This window comes from Castanea sativa, chromosome 4, assembly GCF_040712315.1.
Source record: "Castanea sativa cultivar Marrone di Chiusa Pesio chromosome 4, ASM4071231v1".
NCBI classification, from domain to species: domain Eukaryota; kingdom Viridiplantae; phylum Streptophyta; class Magnoliopsida; order Fagales; family Fagaceae; genus Castanea; species Castanea sativa.
Window position 1 is genome coordinate 39,270,832 of NC_134016.1, and position 20,650 is coordinate 39,291,481.

The 20,650-nt window shown below is 33.7% G+C and overlaps 1 protein-coding gene and 1 pseudogene across 1 annotated transcript; both read left to right on the top strand.

Moving 5' to 3' along the window:
* The first annotated feature begins 5,536 nt into the window (after positions 1–5,536).
* Positions 5,537–8,199, top strand: LOC142630500 (phospholipase A1-IIgamma-like; annotated as a pseudogene).
* Positions 8,200–17,607: 9,408 nt separating this feature from the next.
* Positions 17,608–20,067, top strand: LOC142632881 (protein NRT1/ PTR FAMILY 2.8). Its single transcript, XM_075807202.1, has 3 exons — positions 17,608–17,725; positions 17,841–18,058; positions 18,601–20,067. Exons 1-3 carry the CDS (start codon positions 17,608–17,610, stop codon positions 20,065–20,067), a joined length of 1,803 nt encoding a protein of 600 aa, XP_075663317.1.
* Positions 20,068–20,650: the final 583 nt, after the last annotated feature.

Sequence of the window (20,650 nt, forward strand, 5' to 3'; positions counted from 1 at the left end):
GTTTGGTTTATCTTATCAACTTGGCGAAGCCTTCCCGCCCTTTCTGGCCTTTTGGTCTGTCTTATCAATAAGTTAGATGTCAATGTGTCATCCAAATTCCAATTGGTATTGTACAAATACATCACTTTTCTTATTTCTAAAGGCAAAATCATTATTTAATTTAACCCTATGCTCCCCTCTTCTTTGTAATTAAGAATCATCACAAACTCAATGGGATGGTGATTGTCTTGAAACATTTGCATGTGCATTGCATTTGGTGGGTTGTTTTTCACATTGTGAAAGAACAATAATAACGAGTTGGACTTCCAAAGGAAGATGAGATGCTTTTGTTGTGGAGTAATGTTACAGTTATAAACTATTTTACAAAATGTTGACATGGACAATCTCTTATTGGTTTTTATCTAAGCTCACTATTAGTATTATTTTTTCATTTACCAATAATCACTCATCATATCAGCAGTTTGTAAAATAGTTTGTATTTCTAGCATTATTTTTTGTTATGACCATTCTTGAAATTCAACATTTGCAACTTTTTAGCATGGCTATAAGTGCATTTTCTCCTTAGTTGTCTATGCAGTGAAGTGCTGGTCTTCTATATGAGAAAGTCTAGAAACACTCAAATATACACTCAAATCCACAACTGGTGCTCTTTGTTCTCGTTTTCTTTCCTCTTTTCTCTCCATTTTAGAGAAATTAATTTCTGGTGGGCTCGGGGAGGATACACCTGTGTCCCACCATCACTTTTCCCCCCTCCTCCCGACCAAACACCTTCCAAAAAGTTTTCATCCTCCACAACCGGTGCCTTTTTTTCTTTTTCTTTTTTTTTCACCCTCCCTAAATTCACTCTACCAAACACACCTTAAATGTTATGTTGTGAGAAGTGAACTCAAAAACTTTTTTTTTCCAGCAAGTTCTTCTGGTGATCTTATATGTAAGGGTAAGAATTTAATCACAAGTTGACACCAAAACATATTTATATATAATATTCCCACGGAATGTATCAATAACCACGAAGTGTTTAGAATAAGTATAGCAAGGATAAAGTCTAAGGCAATAAAAACATAAAGAGTGAAATAGTAAACTGTGTAATATTATAAATATTTTAATTTTTAAATTATCGATAAACCTTTGTGTATTCCAACGTTATTACAAACTATTTGATACTTTCATCTTCTATTACTTTGAGAAAACTTCCGGAGCGACTAAGAGCATCTTCAGCAGCTTATCTAAATTTTTGTACTGTTTGGACAATGAAAAGTGACATTTTGCTTTTACCAACTTACTTTTTCAAATATACTTTCCAACAGATTCTCTATCTTTTTCTCCATCTCATTTAAATATTATTTTTTCATTCATTCTTTATTTTTTGTTTTATCATCATTTATTCTTTCTATATTCATTCCTAACAATTATATTTTTTAATGAAAAGTATTATATCCGCAATATTTTTCGTAATACTTTCACAAGAATCACATCAAAATCTTATGTGAAAAGTTGTTACTAGTTCTAATTTAAACCCACCGCTGAAATTATTTTTTTGCTCACCAATATTAGCTAATAACAATCTATTACTTAAAATTTATTGTGAAAATATTGTGGTAGCATTTCTTAATTGTCATTTCTTATTTTTTATATTATTTTTCGTTTCTTAATTTCATCCATACGTTTTTTTTTTCTCTTGGTTTTTTCTCCACCACACACGTATCCCACTCCTATCTCTATCTACCCTTCTTTTTCTAGTTCATTTCAGATCACTTTCTCCGGCTATCTCTCTCTCTCTTTCTTTCTCTAGCTCTTTTTTTTTTTTACTTTTTCTATTTCTACTTGATTCTAGAACACTCTCTAGCATGATCTTTTGACTTCTATTTTCTTTCCTCTTTGGTACACTTCACGCACAAACAGCCGACCATGATCTTTTGACTTCTCCTCTATGTTTGCATTTTTTTTTTTCATTTTCTTTCTTCTTCATCTCACTTCACTCACACACACAGCTGGCAGAGAGAGTTGGCCTTCGTCTATATCTTTTTTTTTCTTCCTTCTTTTCTTGTTCTGATTCACTTTGTTGTTACAATGGAGCTTAGATAGGCTTTCATGTTCTTGATCTGTTGTTTTTGTTTTGATTTTAAATTTGTTGTTCTAATTAAATTTGTTTTTTTCCCTGTTCTTGATCTATTGGTTCTGTTCGGATTTTAGATTGTGTTTGTGTTTTGATTGTATTTCCGTTTAATACATTTGAGAGAGAGACATATGAACAAAGAAGAGAGGAGGAAAGAGAAAGAATATTTTTTTTATTCAGCCGGGTATTTTTTTAAGATAAAATAATGATTTGGAGTTGCTACAGTGTTCTCTAGATTAAGAGAACTACTGTAGCAACTTCAAAAAAATTTTGGAAAAGTTTTGGGCTTAAAGAATTTGTTGGAGCTGACTTTTTGGGTTTAATCTCCAAAAAATGGCTTTGGCTAATCTTTTGGAGATGCTTTAATCTCAACATCCTTCTCCTCCCTCTAAACAAGCTGTTGAAGATAAACTTGAGCCCATTTGCCCATTTCTGACGAGAGTATTCTCCAGCCATTAATTTCAAGTTTGTTTAGAACAACCAGAGAAAGGAAAATAAGATAGCGTTCAAATAATTCTCCACGTTAGAGCATTCACATCAAAGATGTGAATGCTCTAACGCTATTTTATAGTTTGAAACACTAAAAGATGCTCTACGGCAAAAATGCCAAATCTTAAAAAATTTAACAACTTGCTACAGTGAGGTGTTACAAGTTGCTATGCTTTTTTATATATTATTTTCTCTTTCTTTCTCACACACTCTCTCTCTAGGTCACTTTTTCTTTTATTTTCTCTCTGCCTCTCTGTCTCTCTCCGTCTCTCTCTTCCTCTCTGCTTTCCGTCTCCCTCTTACTCACTGAGGTTAGTGACGGTCTTCCTCTTTCACACATGAGAAATTGATCAGTACACCACACAAAACCCAAATATTGACTTTGCAAGTTGCAAGCTCACACATAGTAGTATTTATTTGTCTCTGCAGCTAGCATTTCATTTATATTCACACCAACCTGTTCGGTTCAGATCTCAAATTTACTTCAAACACTACACCATGAAACCTTACTACCTTCTTCTTCACCTTATGCTTTACTGCAATTCCAATTCCTTCACAACCCCATTTCTTAAATCTATTTCTTTTCTTCTTTTTTGCGTTGCATTTTGTTCTTCTTCTTCCTCTCAAGTCAGGCGATCCTCTTAGGCGAAACCGTGGCTCACAAGGCTTCACTGGATGACGGTGCTCGCTTAGGGCTTCAATCATGGAACGACTCACAAATTCAAGCTATTGCTTCGATTGCTTCTGCGCTCGCCTCCACTTCTCAATCTCTCTTTGGTGAAATCTCTCTCAGGTGGGTGTGGATTGATTAATTCGGTGGTTGGTTGTGGGTTTGTTGTGGGGGGGGGGGGGGGGAGGGGAGAGGGGGTGGCTTTGGGGGTAACATTGACTGGGTGGTGGCAGGGGCGGTGCTAGAAGTTCAATCTAAGAGGGGCGAAGTAAAAACAATTTATTTGCATAAAAATGTAAACTAACATTCATTTAGTAATTACAAAATGCCAACAACAAAAAGGACACAAAATAACTATTTTTAAATACTTTGCAACACAATTATTTAGTAAAAGAGAAGTCATTCTATTAAATGTCAAAAATCATTACAAAATGTAATAGCAATTTGTCTAAAAATCATCAATTTTATTATGAATCCTATTTTTAACTACCAAAAAAAAAATGCCAACAACAAAAAGGACACAAAATAACTATTTTTAAATACTTTGCAACACAATTATTTATTAAAAGAGAAGTTATTATTTTAAATGCCAAAAATCATTACAACATGTAATAGTAATTTGTCTAAAAATCATCTTCAATTTTATTATAAATCCTATTTTTAACTACAAAAGCTAATTATGGTTGCTAAATAAAAGAAAACAAGATAATAATTATAAAAAAATCAACACATAATCACAATGTCACAAACAAGATACTAAATAATGTCGTAGTACTGTTGTGGCTCCACCTTTGTAGCATGTTATTAACTAGTTATAACAAGTCAAATTTTTCTTGAGTTACTAATCTATTCAATTTAATGGTCCAACATTAACTAGTATAAGAGAGTCTAACTTTCTAAAGAGAGAATAATGAGATATGCTACGTGTTTTGCTGTTGTGGCTCCACCTTTATAGCCTGCCCTTAAAGATGTTAATTAGATGAGGGCATCTATCCCTACAACTCATTTATACTTCTAAGGAAAATTTCATGAGGTCAGGGGGGGCTAGAGCCCCCCTTGGTCAATACTTAGCTTCGTCCCTAGGTGGTGGCTGGCGGTGGCCATGAGGGGTGGGTTAGTTGTTTTTGCTTGGAGAAGAATAGAGAGAAAGAGATTAAAAAGGAATTCTAAATAATAAATAAATAATATTTTAAAGAAGTGGTAAGAAAAATAAAACATTTGATGATAAGTGTATTATAAAATGGAGTGTTAAAATTGATAAAATAGTGTTTTGAGATGCTAAATGTTATATTTTTTGACATGTTTGATGTAAATGCTCTTACGGTTTAAGCTTCCAAGATTGAAATCTACTTAATTTGAATCATTCTTTATCCACCATGAATCAAAGGCCTTCAAGTATGTAGAACTTTTTCCAACATACAATGTGTGTTTGGCAAAAATTAAAAAGTCAGTTTATTTTTGCTATTGTTCATAAGTCTCACGGCACTTTTTGGTACTATTCAAGGGTCTTATTATACTATTTCAGCTAACTTTTACTTTTATTTATAGTACTTTTAATAAAAAAAAATTTCAATTTTAGCAAAATAAGTAGATCTCAAACATACCTAAGCGAAAAAATTCCTGTACTCTTGTCCGCTCCAAGGGATGCTTCGCCAGGTAGAGTCCGTGACTCGGCGGACTACCCACCTCAAATTGGTCAAGTTGCGTTTGGCATTTCTATTAATATATATATATATATATATATATATATATATATATATATATATTTAATGGAAGTAACTAACCATGTAGTCTTTATTAAAATAGTTAACGGTATAGGACAAAATTTAACTTTAAACTAGTTAGAAATTATCTCATTTAACTTCATAGCTAACATAACGGTATGGCTACGCTAGCTAACATAACAATAAAAATCCAAAGGTTATTTAACTTTAATGGTATTGCAACGCTAGCTAACAAAACAATAATTATCCAATGAATTATCATTGTTTATTGGGATGGGAAAAAGAAAGTTCTAGCTATACTCTTTTAACTTTTCGAATGGCTTGAGTTATTAGGCCAAGTTATTGAACAATAGAGCGAATATGGCCAATATTTAAATGTCAGATGAAACATTCGCATATGAATATGTCAGAGTTATTAAAATTACTATTAAGGCAGCTAAACAGACATTTCATTCTCAAAACCTAGTATTTAGATTTTGGTTACGTAACTGAGAGAAATTTAAAATTTGACTCTATATAAATTTGAAAGGTTTCTATATGATTGCTCAAGTGGTACATAATATAAAGCATGCAATTGGACTCATTCTTAGAAGGTGGAAAGTCAAGAAGAAAAAGATGAATAGCATAGCCAAAAAGTGGAAGTTTCTTAGCGCAGAGAATAACTGGAAGCATTTGTTGGAGCCTCTAGACATTGATCTTCGAAGGTACATAATTCATTATGGAGAAATGGCTCAAGCTACATATGATGCATTTGATACAGAGAAGATGTCTAAGTTTGCGGGAAGTAGCCGATATGCAAAGAAGGATTTCTTCTCTAAGGTGAATTTAGAGAAAGGAAATCCTTTCAAATATCGTGTCACCAAGTTCTTGTATGCAACGTCGAACATCGATGTTCCTGATGCGTTTATCATAAAGTCATTATCAAGGGAGGCATGGAGCAAGGAATCAAATTGGATTGGGTATGTTGCGGTAGCCACAGACGATGGGAAGGCCGTGTTAGGAAGGAGGGATATTGTGATTGCCTGGAGAGGAACAGTACAAACACTGGCGTGGATTAATGATCTAGAATTTAATTTGGTTTCAGCTTCCAAATTACTTGGAGATAAGGATGATCCTAAGGTGCACCAAGGTTGGTATTCCATATACACTTCTGATGATATTTGTTCTACATTCAACAAGACTAGTGCCAGAAACCAGGTAAATTTTGATACTTTTTTTTTGCCTATAGCCATATAGGTTCATAGTTTAATTAAGAGAGTTACTAATATAATATAGAGGTGACAATATGTAAGAACATAGTGATTTAAATAAATTTACATCAAAATCAAGGTAAAAAATTGTAAAATTGAATTTATTAAACTATGTGTTAGTTTTATTCCGTGCCAAATTTGTTTGTAATTCAGCATTTGGAAATCTTGTATTTAGGTGGGAATAAGGTAAGGGTTGTGTGTGAGAGAGTGAAGATTTGATCAAGAGTGTGTAACAAAAAGTGACTCATGACTGGAACTCGTGACTGACTTACGAGTGGTGACTCACCAAAATGAAGCACATGTGTGAAGCATGCAGGAAGTTGAAGAGTCGGGACATTTGGATCACTATAAGACAAAAAACACAATCTAGTTAGTTTGGTAACTGGCGACTAGAACTCGCGACTCATCCCAGTTGCGAAGTGAGTCGCTAGTGCACCCTGTTTTGCTAAAAACTGACTTTTTGCATTCCATCTCATACTCTATTATAAATACTCTCGTACCCACGAAATGTAGAGAGCTTCTAGAGAGAATTTTGAGAGAGAAATAAGATTGATTCATCCACAATATTATACATTTGATTCTCCAAATTCCTTTACTCTCACTCTCTCCATTGTCATACCCATGGGAGTATTATAAACCAAATCCTTACCTCACAAAATTCAGAATAGTGAGAAGGTTCTTGGTGTTTAGGAAGCCGTTCAAGAGAGAACCAATTCATATTGGTTGATGCAATGAGCTAATTGCGGGAGTAAACTAGAGAAGACACGGTTCGGCGTAACCTTATTGGAGCAAGAAGCTTGGAGGACTTAGGTGCATCGAGTAGATTAGGCTTGGAGGGTCTATTGTTATTCATGTATTTCAACTGATTTTCTAGTGGATCATTTACCGCTTGGAGGGCAGCGGAGAGGTTTTTCACTGAGTTCTTTGGTTTCCTTTTCGATAACATGTGACAGTGTTGTCTTATGTTTGCATCTCTCTTTCCAGCTTTTAATTTTTGCTGGTTGTGATTAATTAATGGCTTAGAGTAGTTTGATAATTTGGGTATTGCTTATATTTCATATTCTGCACATATATTGTTTGAATATAAGCTTGCTTTGAAAAATTTGTTTTTAGGGGGTCTAAACATTCACAAGTGTTTTATACACTAAGTGAGTTTTCAAAAATGATAACCAAAGTATTTCTTTTGATAATTCAATAGTAGTAACTATGAGGGAGAATCAGAGGAAGGGGATTTAAACCCTGATTCTCCACATAAAAGAGAATATGCAATGTCATTGACTTAAAACGACTTAGCAATTACGTAAATATTGTTTGCTATTTTTGTCATTCAGGTTCTAGGTGAGATCAAGAGACTAGTTGAAGAATTCAAGAACGAGGAAATCAGTATAACTGTAACTGGTCACAGTTTGGGTGCAGCACTTACAACTCTAAATGCAGTTGACATAGTTGCCAATAGAATTAACGAGCAAAAAGACTAGCCAAACAAAGCCTGTCCAGTAATAGAAATAGTATTTGCTAGCCCTCGTGTGGGGGATTCTAACTTCAAGAAAGTTTTCTCAGAACATAAAGATCTTCGAGCCTTACGTATTCGTAATACTCCAGATCTTGTTCCTGACTATCCTTTCATAGGTTACTCCGATGTTGGACACGAGTTGGCAATAGATAATCACAAATCGCATTACTTGAAGAGTCTTGGAAATTTGTCAACTTGGCATAACTTGGAAGGTTACCTACATGGAGTTGCTAGAACGCATGGGACTTTAGAAGGGTTTAGGTTGGAGGTTCATCGGGATATTGTACTTGTAAACAAGACAATGGATGGTTTGAAGGAAGAGTATCTTGTTCCGGCATCATGGCGATGTGTGCAAAACAAAGGTATGGTTCAACAAGCTGATGGTTCATGGAAAATGATGGATCATGAAATGGATGAACCTAATAATTGAATGTTTTTATACATATGGGATTGGAGATACTTTTAGAAAACATTGGAATACTTTTTTTGAGTTGTATGCTGTGTCAATTTGGTTGTGCTTTTAGATCTAGAAGGAAATTAAATAAGAAAAGAATGTTTAATAATGTCATATTAGTGTTAATAAAGGGGAAGTTTGGGCATTGTTAATTTGTGTATCACTCAATATACCAAGATTGCATAAAGGATCTCTCTCTCTGAAAATTTCAGTCCAAAAAGAAAGTAGCAACACTTTTTCTTTTTTATAGATAAAGGAAAGTACCCATAATTTGCATATAGTTGATAGGTCAAAAGTCATGATAATAATGATGTACGATAAAATGAAAAAGGTATCCTTATTTCTTTCTAGAGGAATATATTATCATGATTATCAAGTGGTCTTATGTAATGGCATTCTGTTTCCTATAAAGGTTAGGGTGCGTTTGTATAAGTTGTTACAAAATTGCATTTTGAGTTTAAAATAAACGTTTGAAAAAATAAAAAAATAAAAAAACCATAAACAGTTGCTGTTGAAAATAGAGCTATGCGTTTTAAAAACGCTTTTTTAGGCTCCCAAAATGCCTAACTAAACAGACCCTTAGTTTCCAAAGATCTTCGTATTCTTCTTACTTGAAGTTAGTTGGATTTTTGTTTTTATTTATTTATGAGCTAATTACAACTTATTTACCTGTGGTTCGGCCAAAATTTAAGTTGCCTGCCCATGATTTAAAATTTGGCATTTTATGCACCTGAAGTTAACTCAGTTAGGATTTTGTTATCCATCTCTGTTCAAAATAAGGCTAAATATGTATTTCTGTTCTCTTTTATGTCTCTCCCCTCAAAACATAAAAAAACATAAAAGAATAAGAGAAAACAAAACAAAAAAGTAAGAGTTTTGTAAAAATTAAGAACAAACATTATTACCACCATAGAAGCTTCCCTTTGGGATCATAAAAAACTGGGTGTTTTTTGGGTTTGGCTTCACAAAAGTGCTAACCCAAATTTATCATATTGTAAGCAAGAAGGCCCTTGAGGTTGGGGATGACAAAGCAACCGTACCCAAAGGAGAAATAATCAATGTTGGAATCAAGGATGATGTATCAACTGTGAAGAAAGTTGGATGTTGCTCTACATTCTCTTTAAAATTCTATAGAAAGTTGGATGTTGCTCTACATTCTCTTTAAAATTCTATAGAATATTTACAGTGTGAACTTGTCTACCTTAGCTGAAAATTTAGGATCCAAAAGATATGTGCCTCTTCTTTTCTAGGATTGAATTTGTATTACTTTAGCTTTATATCAAGTTTGGCTATTTTGGGCTATGAAAGTTCAAAGACTGGTGGTTTAATGGAAAGTGAAAATAATCATTTTCCCCTATTTTATGTCTTTTTAGACGAGTATTTGTAAACGTTTGATTGCTGTTATTAGATTTTGACCCAGCTAATTTGTTTTGTAGAGACCAAAAAAGTAGTGCATTGACATATTTGGATGAGGTGTAGGGAAAATGTCTCAATATTGCGTATTTTTGTTATGGATTTTTAATTCATGATGATGGTGATGATGTTGTTACCTTTTTTTCGTGGACTATGTCGAAAATTATGTCTCTGGGAATAAGCCCAACCTTCTTCTCAAATTAGCTATGGAGTTGCAACAAATTTGAAGTCTGAATTTCTTTTATGGGTGTTTTTTGGGTTTGATTTAAGTTTTAGATGCTATGGTTTGGTTGGTTGCTTAGAAATAGATGAAGAAATTTGTTTTTTCCAGAGATGATTCTTGACAAAAGCTTCTATGGTGATGACAATGTTTGTTCATAAATTTTACAAAACTCTCACTTTTTGATCTTGTTTTTGCTTATTCTTTTATGGTTTTTATGTTTTGAGAGGAGAGAGACATAAAATAGAGTAAAAATATATATTTGGCCCATTTTTAATAGAGATGAGTAACGGAACCCTAACTGAGCTAACCTCAGGTAGGTAAAATGCCAAATTTTAAACCACGGACAGACAACTTAAATTTCGACCAAACCACAGGTAGATAAGTTGTAATTCAATAATTCAAATTTCAATGAACACTAATAATTTAAAAACAATCATTCAAACTTCAATGAATAAAAAACATCTAACAAAATACAAGTACAACCAAATACATGTTATATTATTTTTATTTATAAATTAAATTAAATGATGAATGGTAGTATATTTTAATCAGTTATGTTTATAAATTATAAAGTTATATGAGATATTGATTATTTTAATAACAAATAAATATATGATAATAAAAGAATGAAAAAAGAAAAGAAAAGAAAATAACAATACCTTTGTACCTGGGAAAGTGGGAATGCTTAAATATGCTTCACAATCAAAGGGCCTACACAGGTACAGCAAACACAATTATTATTATTTTTTTTTTTTGAGAATCAAAGTTGAGTATTATTATTACGTTGCTGGAAAATTAGAAATAACAACTTGACTAATGTCTGTTAGAACATGCTTCATCCAGACTAATAAAGGAAAAAAAACAACTGCTCTCTTGGCTAAAGCATGGGTTGCACAATTGCTCTGCCGCCTAGTATAAGAGAGAGAAAAAGTTCGAAGCAAACCTACAATAGACATTGTGTCTTTAATAACCTCCCCAATGGATGAATGAGCCCCATCCGCTATCCTCAAAGCCCTCCAAACCACCTCAGAATCACCTTCAAATTTAGAAACAATTAAGCCCAATTCCACTTCAAATCTTGTTGCTCTTCTTGCAGCTAGTGCTTCCAATACCTCCATAGAACCCTAGTAAGGAATTTTCTCAGCTAAGGCAGCAATCACAAGCTCTTTAACATCTCTAATTATAACCCCTATCCCTACTTCCTCCAACTCGGCAAAGACTGCGCCATCATAATTTGTTTTGTACATTTCATCCCTTGGAGGTCGCCATTTTATACTTCCTTTAGGTTGCTGAACTTTTGTCATCTGGAATTTTGATTGAAAGTCTAAGAGGTACATTCTAGCTGCTTCAAAAAAATTTTAACTCGGCAAGCCTCTCTCATTCAATCTCAACTTGTTTCTTTGGTTCCAAATGAACCAAACGACCACCCCAAACAGCTATAAACTCTTTGCCCTCTGTCCCACCAAGTTAATTAGTTCTTGCTTGTCCTGAAGGTAAGGTTACTCTGTTCAGACCTAGCTGAAATAGGGGGCCCAAATGTTGTTAAATGACTCGCAACTCCAAATGGCATGAAGCGTTGTTCTTGGTTCAAGAGGCAGGCAATGCAATTCGCATCATCAAGAATTTTTCTTTTCTTCAGGTTAACCTTTGTGGGTAGAGCATTGGAGCAAACTTTCCAGAGAAAGAATTTGATTTTAATTGGAACGTGGAGCTTCCAAATACGCTTCCAAAAAGCCGATTGGTGAGATGAGTCCAAGCTTGATGCAACGCTAGAGTTGGCTTCCGGACAAAACTTCTAGTACCCTACCTTCATCGTATACTCCCCATTACGACTATCTGGCCAAATGAAGCGGTCTCTTTGATCTGTCTAGTACAACGGTATTGCTTTGATTCGGTTTGCCTCAAAGCTCAAAAAATGCTGGTGTAACAGATTAATGCTCCAAGTGCAAGTGATTGGGTCTATGAGTGCAGCAACCTAAGCACCTTCTAATGCCTGTACATGTGGAGAAACAACCCTGGCAGACCCCTTCCCTGGCAGCCAATTGTCCCTATATATATATATCTATACTCTTTCCCTCTCCTATTCTCCACCTCATACCCATCGAAATCACCTTTCTCAACTTAAGAATACGCTACCAAGCATAAGAACCATTGGCAGCTAAGGCTTCAAAAATGGACCCCTTAGGAAAGTATTTCGCTTTAAAGACCCAATAAAAAAGAGGAGATTGGTCCTTTAATACTCCACACTTGTTTTGCCAACATTGCATCGTTGAATTTTTCCAAGTCCTTGAACCCTAGGCCACATTCTGATTTAGGCTGACATAGAACCTCCCATTTTTTCCAATGAATCTTTCGCTGCTCACCCTTTTGCCCCTAAAAGAATTTACGGATTAAAGCCTCAATTTCATGGCAAAGACCTACAGGTAATTTGAAGCAACTCATTGCAAATGTAGGAATCACTTTTGTACAGCAAACACAATTTCTTTTGTACAGCAAACACAATTGCTTTTGTAGAAAAAATCTTAACCATACACTTGGGTGGTTGTCTCTAGTTTGTTGCAATATTTATTCACCATTCATATAAAACAGAAGATTTGTTAGAGCACTCATAGTAAAGTTGCTAAAAATTATAGTTTTTAGCAACTCAAAAAAGCTATTTTATCTATTTTAACAACACACATTACAATACATCCAACATCAAAGCATTTAAAATTTTTAGCTTTTCATTTAAATATTCTTTTTTATTCTTTCTTTATGTTTTCTTTGTTCTTTGTTTCCAAAGGTATTTTCAATCAATCATTTGAACGTAGCGAGCACATTTTTTAAAACCCGACTTTTTTAATAAGAATTTTTTTTTTAATTGAACAATCATATTTTTTGATTTTTTTCCTCCAACTACCATGAAAATTATATATTAATTTTGTTTCTTCAACTACCATGCATGTGCTTTCAACAAACCATGCTATCACTTTACAATCCATGATACAAACCATGTATCATGTGTGCTCAACAAACCATGCATGTATCACTTTACAAATAACTCTCAGTTACAGTGGGCTACTATCTCTAACAGCTCATTGTAGAAATGAAGCAAAATATTATAACAATGAGTTAAAATAGCAATTTTGCTATAGAGTGTGTTTTAGTGTTTGTGTTGCTAAAATGACTAAATAGTCATTTTAGCAACCTCATTGTGAATACTCTGACATTTTACATTGTAAATGACAAAACATAGTGGAAAGAAATATAGAAAAAGAAAGAAAAAGAAGAAGGCAAAGTTGAGTTGTTGAGAGAATGAGAGCTGAGTCGCCATGCCAGAGATAGAAGTAGTCAGACAAGAAAGCAAGAGAGAGATAGGGGGAGTGAGAGAGGGAGAGAGTTACCTATGTACAAAAATGTCTGCAACTGTGTGGTGATGCGGCGCCTCCAACCTTCAATTTTACTGCTACTATAGGGCAAGTAAGCCCTAGAAGTGTTAGGATGAAATTTTTTTTTCCCTTTTACTTGTTAGATAATTGTTAAAATTGCTATGCATCTCAAAATTCTGAATGTCTAATTATCGTAATTTTTTTACATATATATTTATTTATCACTAATTAGATTAGAAAGTCAAAGGTTTGAAGTTTTGAAACTGTCTTTGGAAGAATGAGAGGTTGGTGTTAGCAAGCTAAAGGGCTGAAATTTTGAAACCATGAAATACAGGTAGAGGAAAAGGAGGGGAGACAGAAATGGTTGCCGTTAAAGAGTAAAGACTATTCAGATTGGGTTTGGGCTTTTTGGTGGACAACATTAACGTAAGTACTTTCTTTTTAGTAGTATTTTAAAATTTAGGAAAAGTATTTTAAAATTACTGGAAAAATTCAAGAAAAAAAAAATGGTAATGACATGGCTGTTGATGTGGATCAATGGGAGCTAAGAAACATTAAAAGCTACGCTTTAACTTTTAGATGTATATAAATTATTAATATATATTTTTTTTATTGTTGTTGTTATTGTTGTTGTTGTTGTTGTTGTTGTTTTTGTTGTTGTTGTTGTTATTTAAAATAAGTGAGAATGATGACACACAAGTTAAAAACCAAAAACACAATTTAATTATAAAATAAACTACCTTAAACAAGCTTTTTTTTTTTTTTTTTTTCCATTGTACTTTGTATAACGTGATGTTCAATGAATAAAGTCTACTGTCGTTTCCTCTCAAAAAAAAAAAAAAAAAAAGGGGATTATGCTTAAATATTAATATTGGTTTGTTAATATATAAAATATATATTGATATTGATTTATGAAATCTTCTGTTTTTATTTTATTATTGTTATTTTTTAGGAAGAACGAAATCTCTATATATTAAAAGAATAGAATTTTTCTTGTCCACTTTTCTTTATTCCAACATTTTCTTTACCATTTAGTTCTTCTTTGAATGTTGTATGTGATGATTCAAATATAATTTTTCCCTTTGTTCTCTTCAGGTTGATGAATACTCCCGGACATCAAATCCTTTCATTTGTATGGCTGGAGGATTTGTGATTTGCAGTGGTAGTGGCAAATGCATCAACAAGATCCTCATATCTCATGACAACTATGATAAATTTTTTGATAATTTTGTTTTGATGAACTATGTTTACAATTTGTTACTCAATTCTTTTAAGACTCTTTTACATGTATAATATTAATAATCATAATATATACAAATAGGGCTTACTTGGTTGTATTCTTGTCCGCTCCATGGGATGCTCCGTCAGGTAGGGTCGGCAAACTACCCACCCAAAATTGGTCAGGTTGTGTTTGGCATTTCTATTAATATATATGTTGGAAGTGACTAACCATGTAGTCTATATCAAAATAATTAACTCATCCAACTTATAACAAAATTTAGCTCTAAACTAGTTTGAAGTTATCTCACCAATTTACAACATAATGATTTATAAGACTATCCATATGTATTATTTAAACAAGTCACATAATTCATTAAAAAATTCATATAACTAAAACTACACATATATAAATGGTTTCTTTAATTAGAACATAATTGAATTTTTTTAGAAGAAACCACGTAGTGGAGTTGGAGCTAAACATTTTCCTATGTTTAAGCATTCTTAACTACACTTAATTGAACCTATTTGGCTAAGAAATACTTAATCATTCTTAACAATATACCTTTTTGAATAGTTACAATGAGGGAGAGGTTTTTGAACACCAATGTCTTCATTTGAAACGCCAGAAAGTAGTAGTTCTTGACAGCGATATAATTAACCACTATTAACAATATATTTTTAATGGACTATCCACCCATTATTTCTTTTTTAGCTAAGAAAAATCATTCTTAAGGATATACTTTATTGAACCCACGCCATTTGGTCATTTCCTTAGAGAAAATTCTCCAGCCATTTTTGTCGTGTTTGCTTATATATAAGTGGAAGACATTAACTAGGTAGCATCCAAATAAATTTCTATGTCATTTTTTTTTTTTTTTTTTTTTTCAGATTCTATGTTATGGTTTTGGGCTTAAACTATTGGAGCCTACTGCAGCCCAATATTGTCAATTCCATTATAGCGTTTGTTCTGATTTGTCCATTCTAACAAAATGTTTCGATATAAGGTATTATTCCATACGACATATCGTTTTAAGATTTCCACTAATTTAATATAATATTAAAAAAAATAAATAGACCTAATTCTTTATCTATCATATCAATTATCAATTCAAAATTAAATAAGTACATTCATAATATCATCATTATGTAACATGTCAAATATGATAAAGTAAATTAAAAAACACATTCTTAATGAAGAAAAAAAAAAGCATATCATATGTGAGAAGAGTTAATGAAAAAAAAAATTAAAAATTAAAAGAGACATTGCAATTAAAAAATGAAAATGAAAATGTATTTAGGAAAAAAAGAAAAAAAATTGTTCACATTCCAATCATATTGGCAGGAATTTAGTAGAAGAGACTGAAATGGATGAAATGGACAAGAATAGATCAACATTTAGGCCTAGTGGAATAGGGGATGATTTGGCCCAATTAACTAAGTGAAATGGAATTTTCTTACAGTTATGGTTAGACTGAAACATAATTGACAAACCAAACCCCATTGTCATTGAAGCCCATGGGAGGTCAGGAAGGATCACGTTAGTAGTCCTTTTGATGGACCTAATAATTTTTTGAAATTGAGAGAGAGAGATTCAACCTATGGATTAATTGGAAGTTGAATGGCTTAATCGGCATTGTAAAACCTTGGATCTGAAGTCTATGCATAAAACAAGGTTTTACTTAAAACAATTAAGGACCTCGTCTCTCAATTAGATGAGTGTGACTTAAAACATGAGACTCACCTCTTGAAAAGATGAGTTCCAAGAGAAGCTATTTTCCTGAATAAGTTTCAAATGATGCTGTTTTGCCAAATATCTTAAAATATATATATTAAGAAAAAATAGCTCAAATGTGATGCTTGAGAACTTGAATGTCAAAAATGTAAATGTAGATTTCTCCGAATGTGAAATTCACATGTTTGGTTTATTTTTTAGAAAATCTATAGGTACTCACCCTTTAAAAAAAATCAATTATTACAATAAAATTTTGGATGGTTTTATAAGAGCATTGGGGGTGTAAAACCTCCCAGTTGCTAAAATACCCACTGACCATCTAAAAAAGAGTTTCATCCCGGGTTGTACAATTAAAATTTTTTACAATCTATGAATAGTAAGTCTTTATATTTAGAACTTACTGTCCATGAGTTTGTAAATTAAAATACTATATTTAATTTAATTTAATTTAATTTAATTTATATATATATATATATCTATATATTATTATTTGATATGATAGTTTATATTATTTTAATAAGTTATATGTAAAAATTAAAATTAAAATGTTAAGTAATTTATAAAAATAAAATGATAATATATATAAAGTAGTGTTTGAAGACGTGAATTTCTTTTTTTCTTTTTTGTATCTCGAATATTAATGGTCTAATAGGAGTATGTCTTTTTTATTTATAAAGTGGATAGAGACTTTTTGTAACAGGAGCCTTAGGCCTAAGCTTAGAGCCTACCCTAGCTAGTTGGTCCAACTAATATTGATCAACTGGATAAGCTTTCCTCAACCACCAGCCCCCAAAAAAAAAAAAAAAACTTGATAAGCTTTCGCTGCCAATGGCCTTAATTTAGGTGGATTTCCTAATGTTATTTTTTTTTAAAGCTTTTTTTTCTTTTTGTGTGTGTATATATAATGTTTAAAGTTCGCTCTTCACTTGCACTGGAAAAGTAAAGATGGAAGTCTTGCCCAATGCTAGAAAGAGAGAGATGCTACGTCATGTTAGGATCTAATTTGTAACAAATGGCTCCATGGTTAACAACAAATTCTACATACTAAATCAGCAAATCTCACGAGATCCTAACCGATACCTCTAAAACTTGGGTTAAGACTTAAGACTAGACTAAACAAACTCCGCTCATCCACGCTCAATTCTTTCTTTGCCACGTTGCATGCATGTTGACCATTGAAATCACACACATGCAACCAAGCCCACTCCGAAATCTCCATCAAACAAAACACAGCAATTTGATGAATCTCTGTGATTAAGATCTTGTAATTTATTACTCAGTTACTAGTTACTTCAATGCATGCAATTATATACTTCTGAGCGATTTTGGCTAGTAGTCCGGGCAATCAGCCAAAGACCGTTACCAAAAAATGAAAACTTAAGAATAGAAGAAGAGAAAATATATACTCAGAGAGAGAGAGAGAGAGAGATTGGAATGGAAATTATGATCCATTCTGCTTCATTACAGCAAGACCCTCCAACTCATCCTGCTCCTCCTCCTAATGCTTCTACTAGAAAAGCAGGAGGATGGAAAGCTATCAAATACATCATTGGTAACGTACCAAACCTGGCATTCACATGTATTTACTACTATCATTTCTGTATGTTCTTAAAGAGATTTAAAATGGATTTTTTTGTGTGTTTTGATTGTGTTTTAATGTTTTTTAGGGAATGAGTCGTTTGAGAAGTTGGCATCGATGAGCTTGATATCCAATATAACAGTGTACTTGACAACAAAATACAACTTGAGTGGTATATTTGTGGTTAATGTGGTTAACATATGGAATGGTTCCTCCAACATTGCATCACTAGCAGGTGCTTCTGTTGCTGATGCTTATCTAGGCAGGTTCCGTACCCTCCTCTTTGGCTCCATAGCGTCTCTTCTGGTAAAGTGACCTCGTCTTTTCTAATAGGAACGGGTATAAAATCACACAGTTTCATTTACTAGGATGATGAAGGGTGTAAAATGCAATGGGGACACTAAAATCTTAGTCTATATTTATGTATCAGTGCCAAACAGAATTTGCAAATACAATATTCATTTTGTTTTCCTGTATATACTTTCTCAAATACCATACATCATATAAGTTTCAATTAGTTTAATTAGTGAATTATTTTGTAGTGAAATTATCTCTGTCAAAACCAATATTTAATGTTTTACCCTAATGATAAAGAGCAATTCAGTACACAATGTTTTCTCTTTCTTATCTCTTTTGTAACCTAATATGAATTTGATCTTTGATGCCAGCCAAAAAAATCTTTATCCTAGTGAACTTGGATAGGTGGTGAAATCATCTCTTAACAATTAGAAACTTAATATTAATTGTGAAATGCATGCATTTTATAAGGTTCGAAGACACCTACTTATAATCATGGAAATCCAACAATTAACGCCAAGATTTGGACTATATATGATTGCATTTTATAGGGTATGGGGACTATGACCCTGACTGCAGCTACACATCAGTTAAGACCCCCAACCTGCCATGGTCGACTTCAATCCCACTGCCCACATCCTAAAAGCTGGCAGCTAGCCTTTCTCTTCATAGCTCTTGCGTTTCTTTCGTTAGGTGCAGGCGGCATTAGGCCTTGCAACATAGCCTTTGGAGCTGATCAATTTGACATCAACACAAAGAAGGGAAGATCACAATTAGAAAGCTTCTTCAATTGGTGGTATTTCTCCTTCACCATTGCTCTAGTTGTGGCACTCACTGCTGTTGTCTACATTCAGACTAATTTCAATTGGGTTTTAGGCTTTGCTATTCCTACTGCCTGCCTTGCTGTTTCCATCACTATTTTCTTGCTTGGCTGCCACACTTATTTTTACAAGAAACCTCGAGGTAGCATCTTCACAGACATAGCCAAGGTGATCACAGCTGCCTGTAGGAAACATCATTTAACTGTTGGACCAGCCTCCGAGCACTCCTTTTATGATCCATCTATAACAGGTTCAGAGTCACCAACATTAACAATGCTTACTCATACTGATAGGTTCATGTTCCTTGACAAGGCTGCTATGGTTGCTGACCCAAGTGAACTTGACAATCAAGGCATTGCCAAGAATGGTTGGAGACTTTGTAGCTTGCAACAAGTGGAACAATTGAAATGTTTAGTAGCAGTACTGCCAGTATGGGTATCAGGAATAGGTTGTTTTATAGCCATGGACCAACAGAGCACATTTGGGATACTTCAAGCAATGCAAATGGACAGAACCATTGGATCCCACTTCAAAATTCCACCAGGCTGGATGAACCTCACATCCATGATTGCACTTTCTATATGGATTTTCATTTATGAACAAGTTTACATCCCTCAAGCAAGGAAAATAACAAGAAAGGATACAAGATTGACCATGCAACAAAGAATAAGCACCGGCATTTTGATGTCGATTCTGTGCATGTTGGTAGCTGGGATTGTTGAAAAGAAGCGCCGTGATTCAGCTTTGAAACATGGTTCATTCACTTCACCCACAAGTTTTGCATTGCTATTGCCACAGTATGTTTTATCAGGTATGACAGAAGCTTTCGCTGCAGTTGCTATAATGGAGTTCCTTACCAAGCAAATGCCAGAGAGCATGAGAACTACTGCTGGAGCTGTCTTCTTTGTTAGCTTATCCATTGCGAGCTATATAGGCGCTCTTATTGTCAATATCATCCATAAAGCAACCACAAAAACAGACCAATTTTCATGGTTGGGTGGTCATGACCTCAACAAGAATAGGCTTGATTACTACTATTACATCGTTGCTGCCCTGGAAGTTCTGAATTTTGTTTACTTCAATTTCTTTGCTAGCCATTTTGTCTTAAGCAGCAGTGCTGATTATGTGACGAGACAATTAGAAAACTCGATAGCCTGCCACCCAAGAACTCTGTCTGAATGTGTAACAAATGAATAAGAAAAGGGCTTAGAGATGCATAACAATCAATAACCCGAAACATAACTCCGCAATTCCCCTGTAGACTTTTATTCACTAGGTGAACAACATTAATGTATAAAGCAGTTGTGTTTTTTAGTTGGATTTAAACATTTTCTTTGTTCTCTTCTCAAATTCTGTGTTCTACATATTATACTCCTTGCCTATTATATAAAGCAGTTTAGAAAATGTCTAATGTCATATATTGAGCTTCTACTACTTTTTTATATTTTAATTGGGTTTGGGTTTTCTAGATCAGGGAAGAAAGTATATTACCTATTAAAAAGAGTCAACTGGTATTTTTTTTTTTTTTGTCCACTAAAAAATGTATTCTTGAGAGAGAGAGAGAGAGAGAGAGAGAGAGAGAGAGAGAGAGAGAGAGAGAGAGAGAGAGAGAGAGAGAGAGAGAGACTCTGTCAACCACATCGTCACGGCCATCATCGGCCACCCATACGAGACTCACCTCTCCACCAGCTGATCAACCCATTGCGGCAGTGACTAACCCATCCCGCATCTCATCTGCTTCAAGCAATTGTAAAAATGGCCGCAGAGGTACTGATTAAGG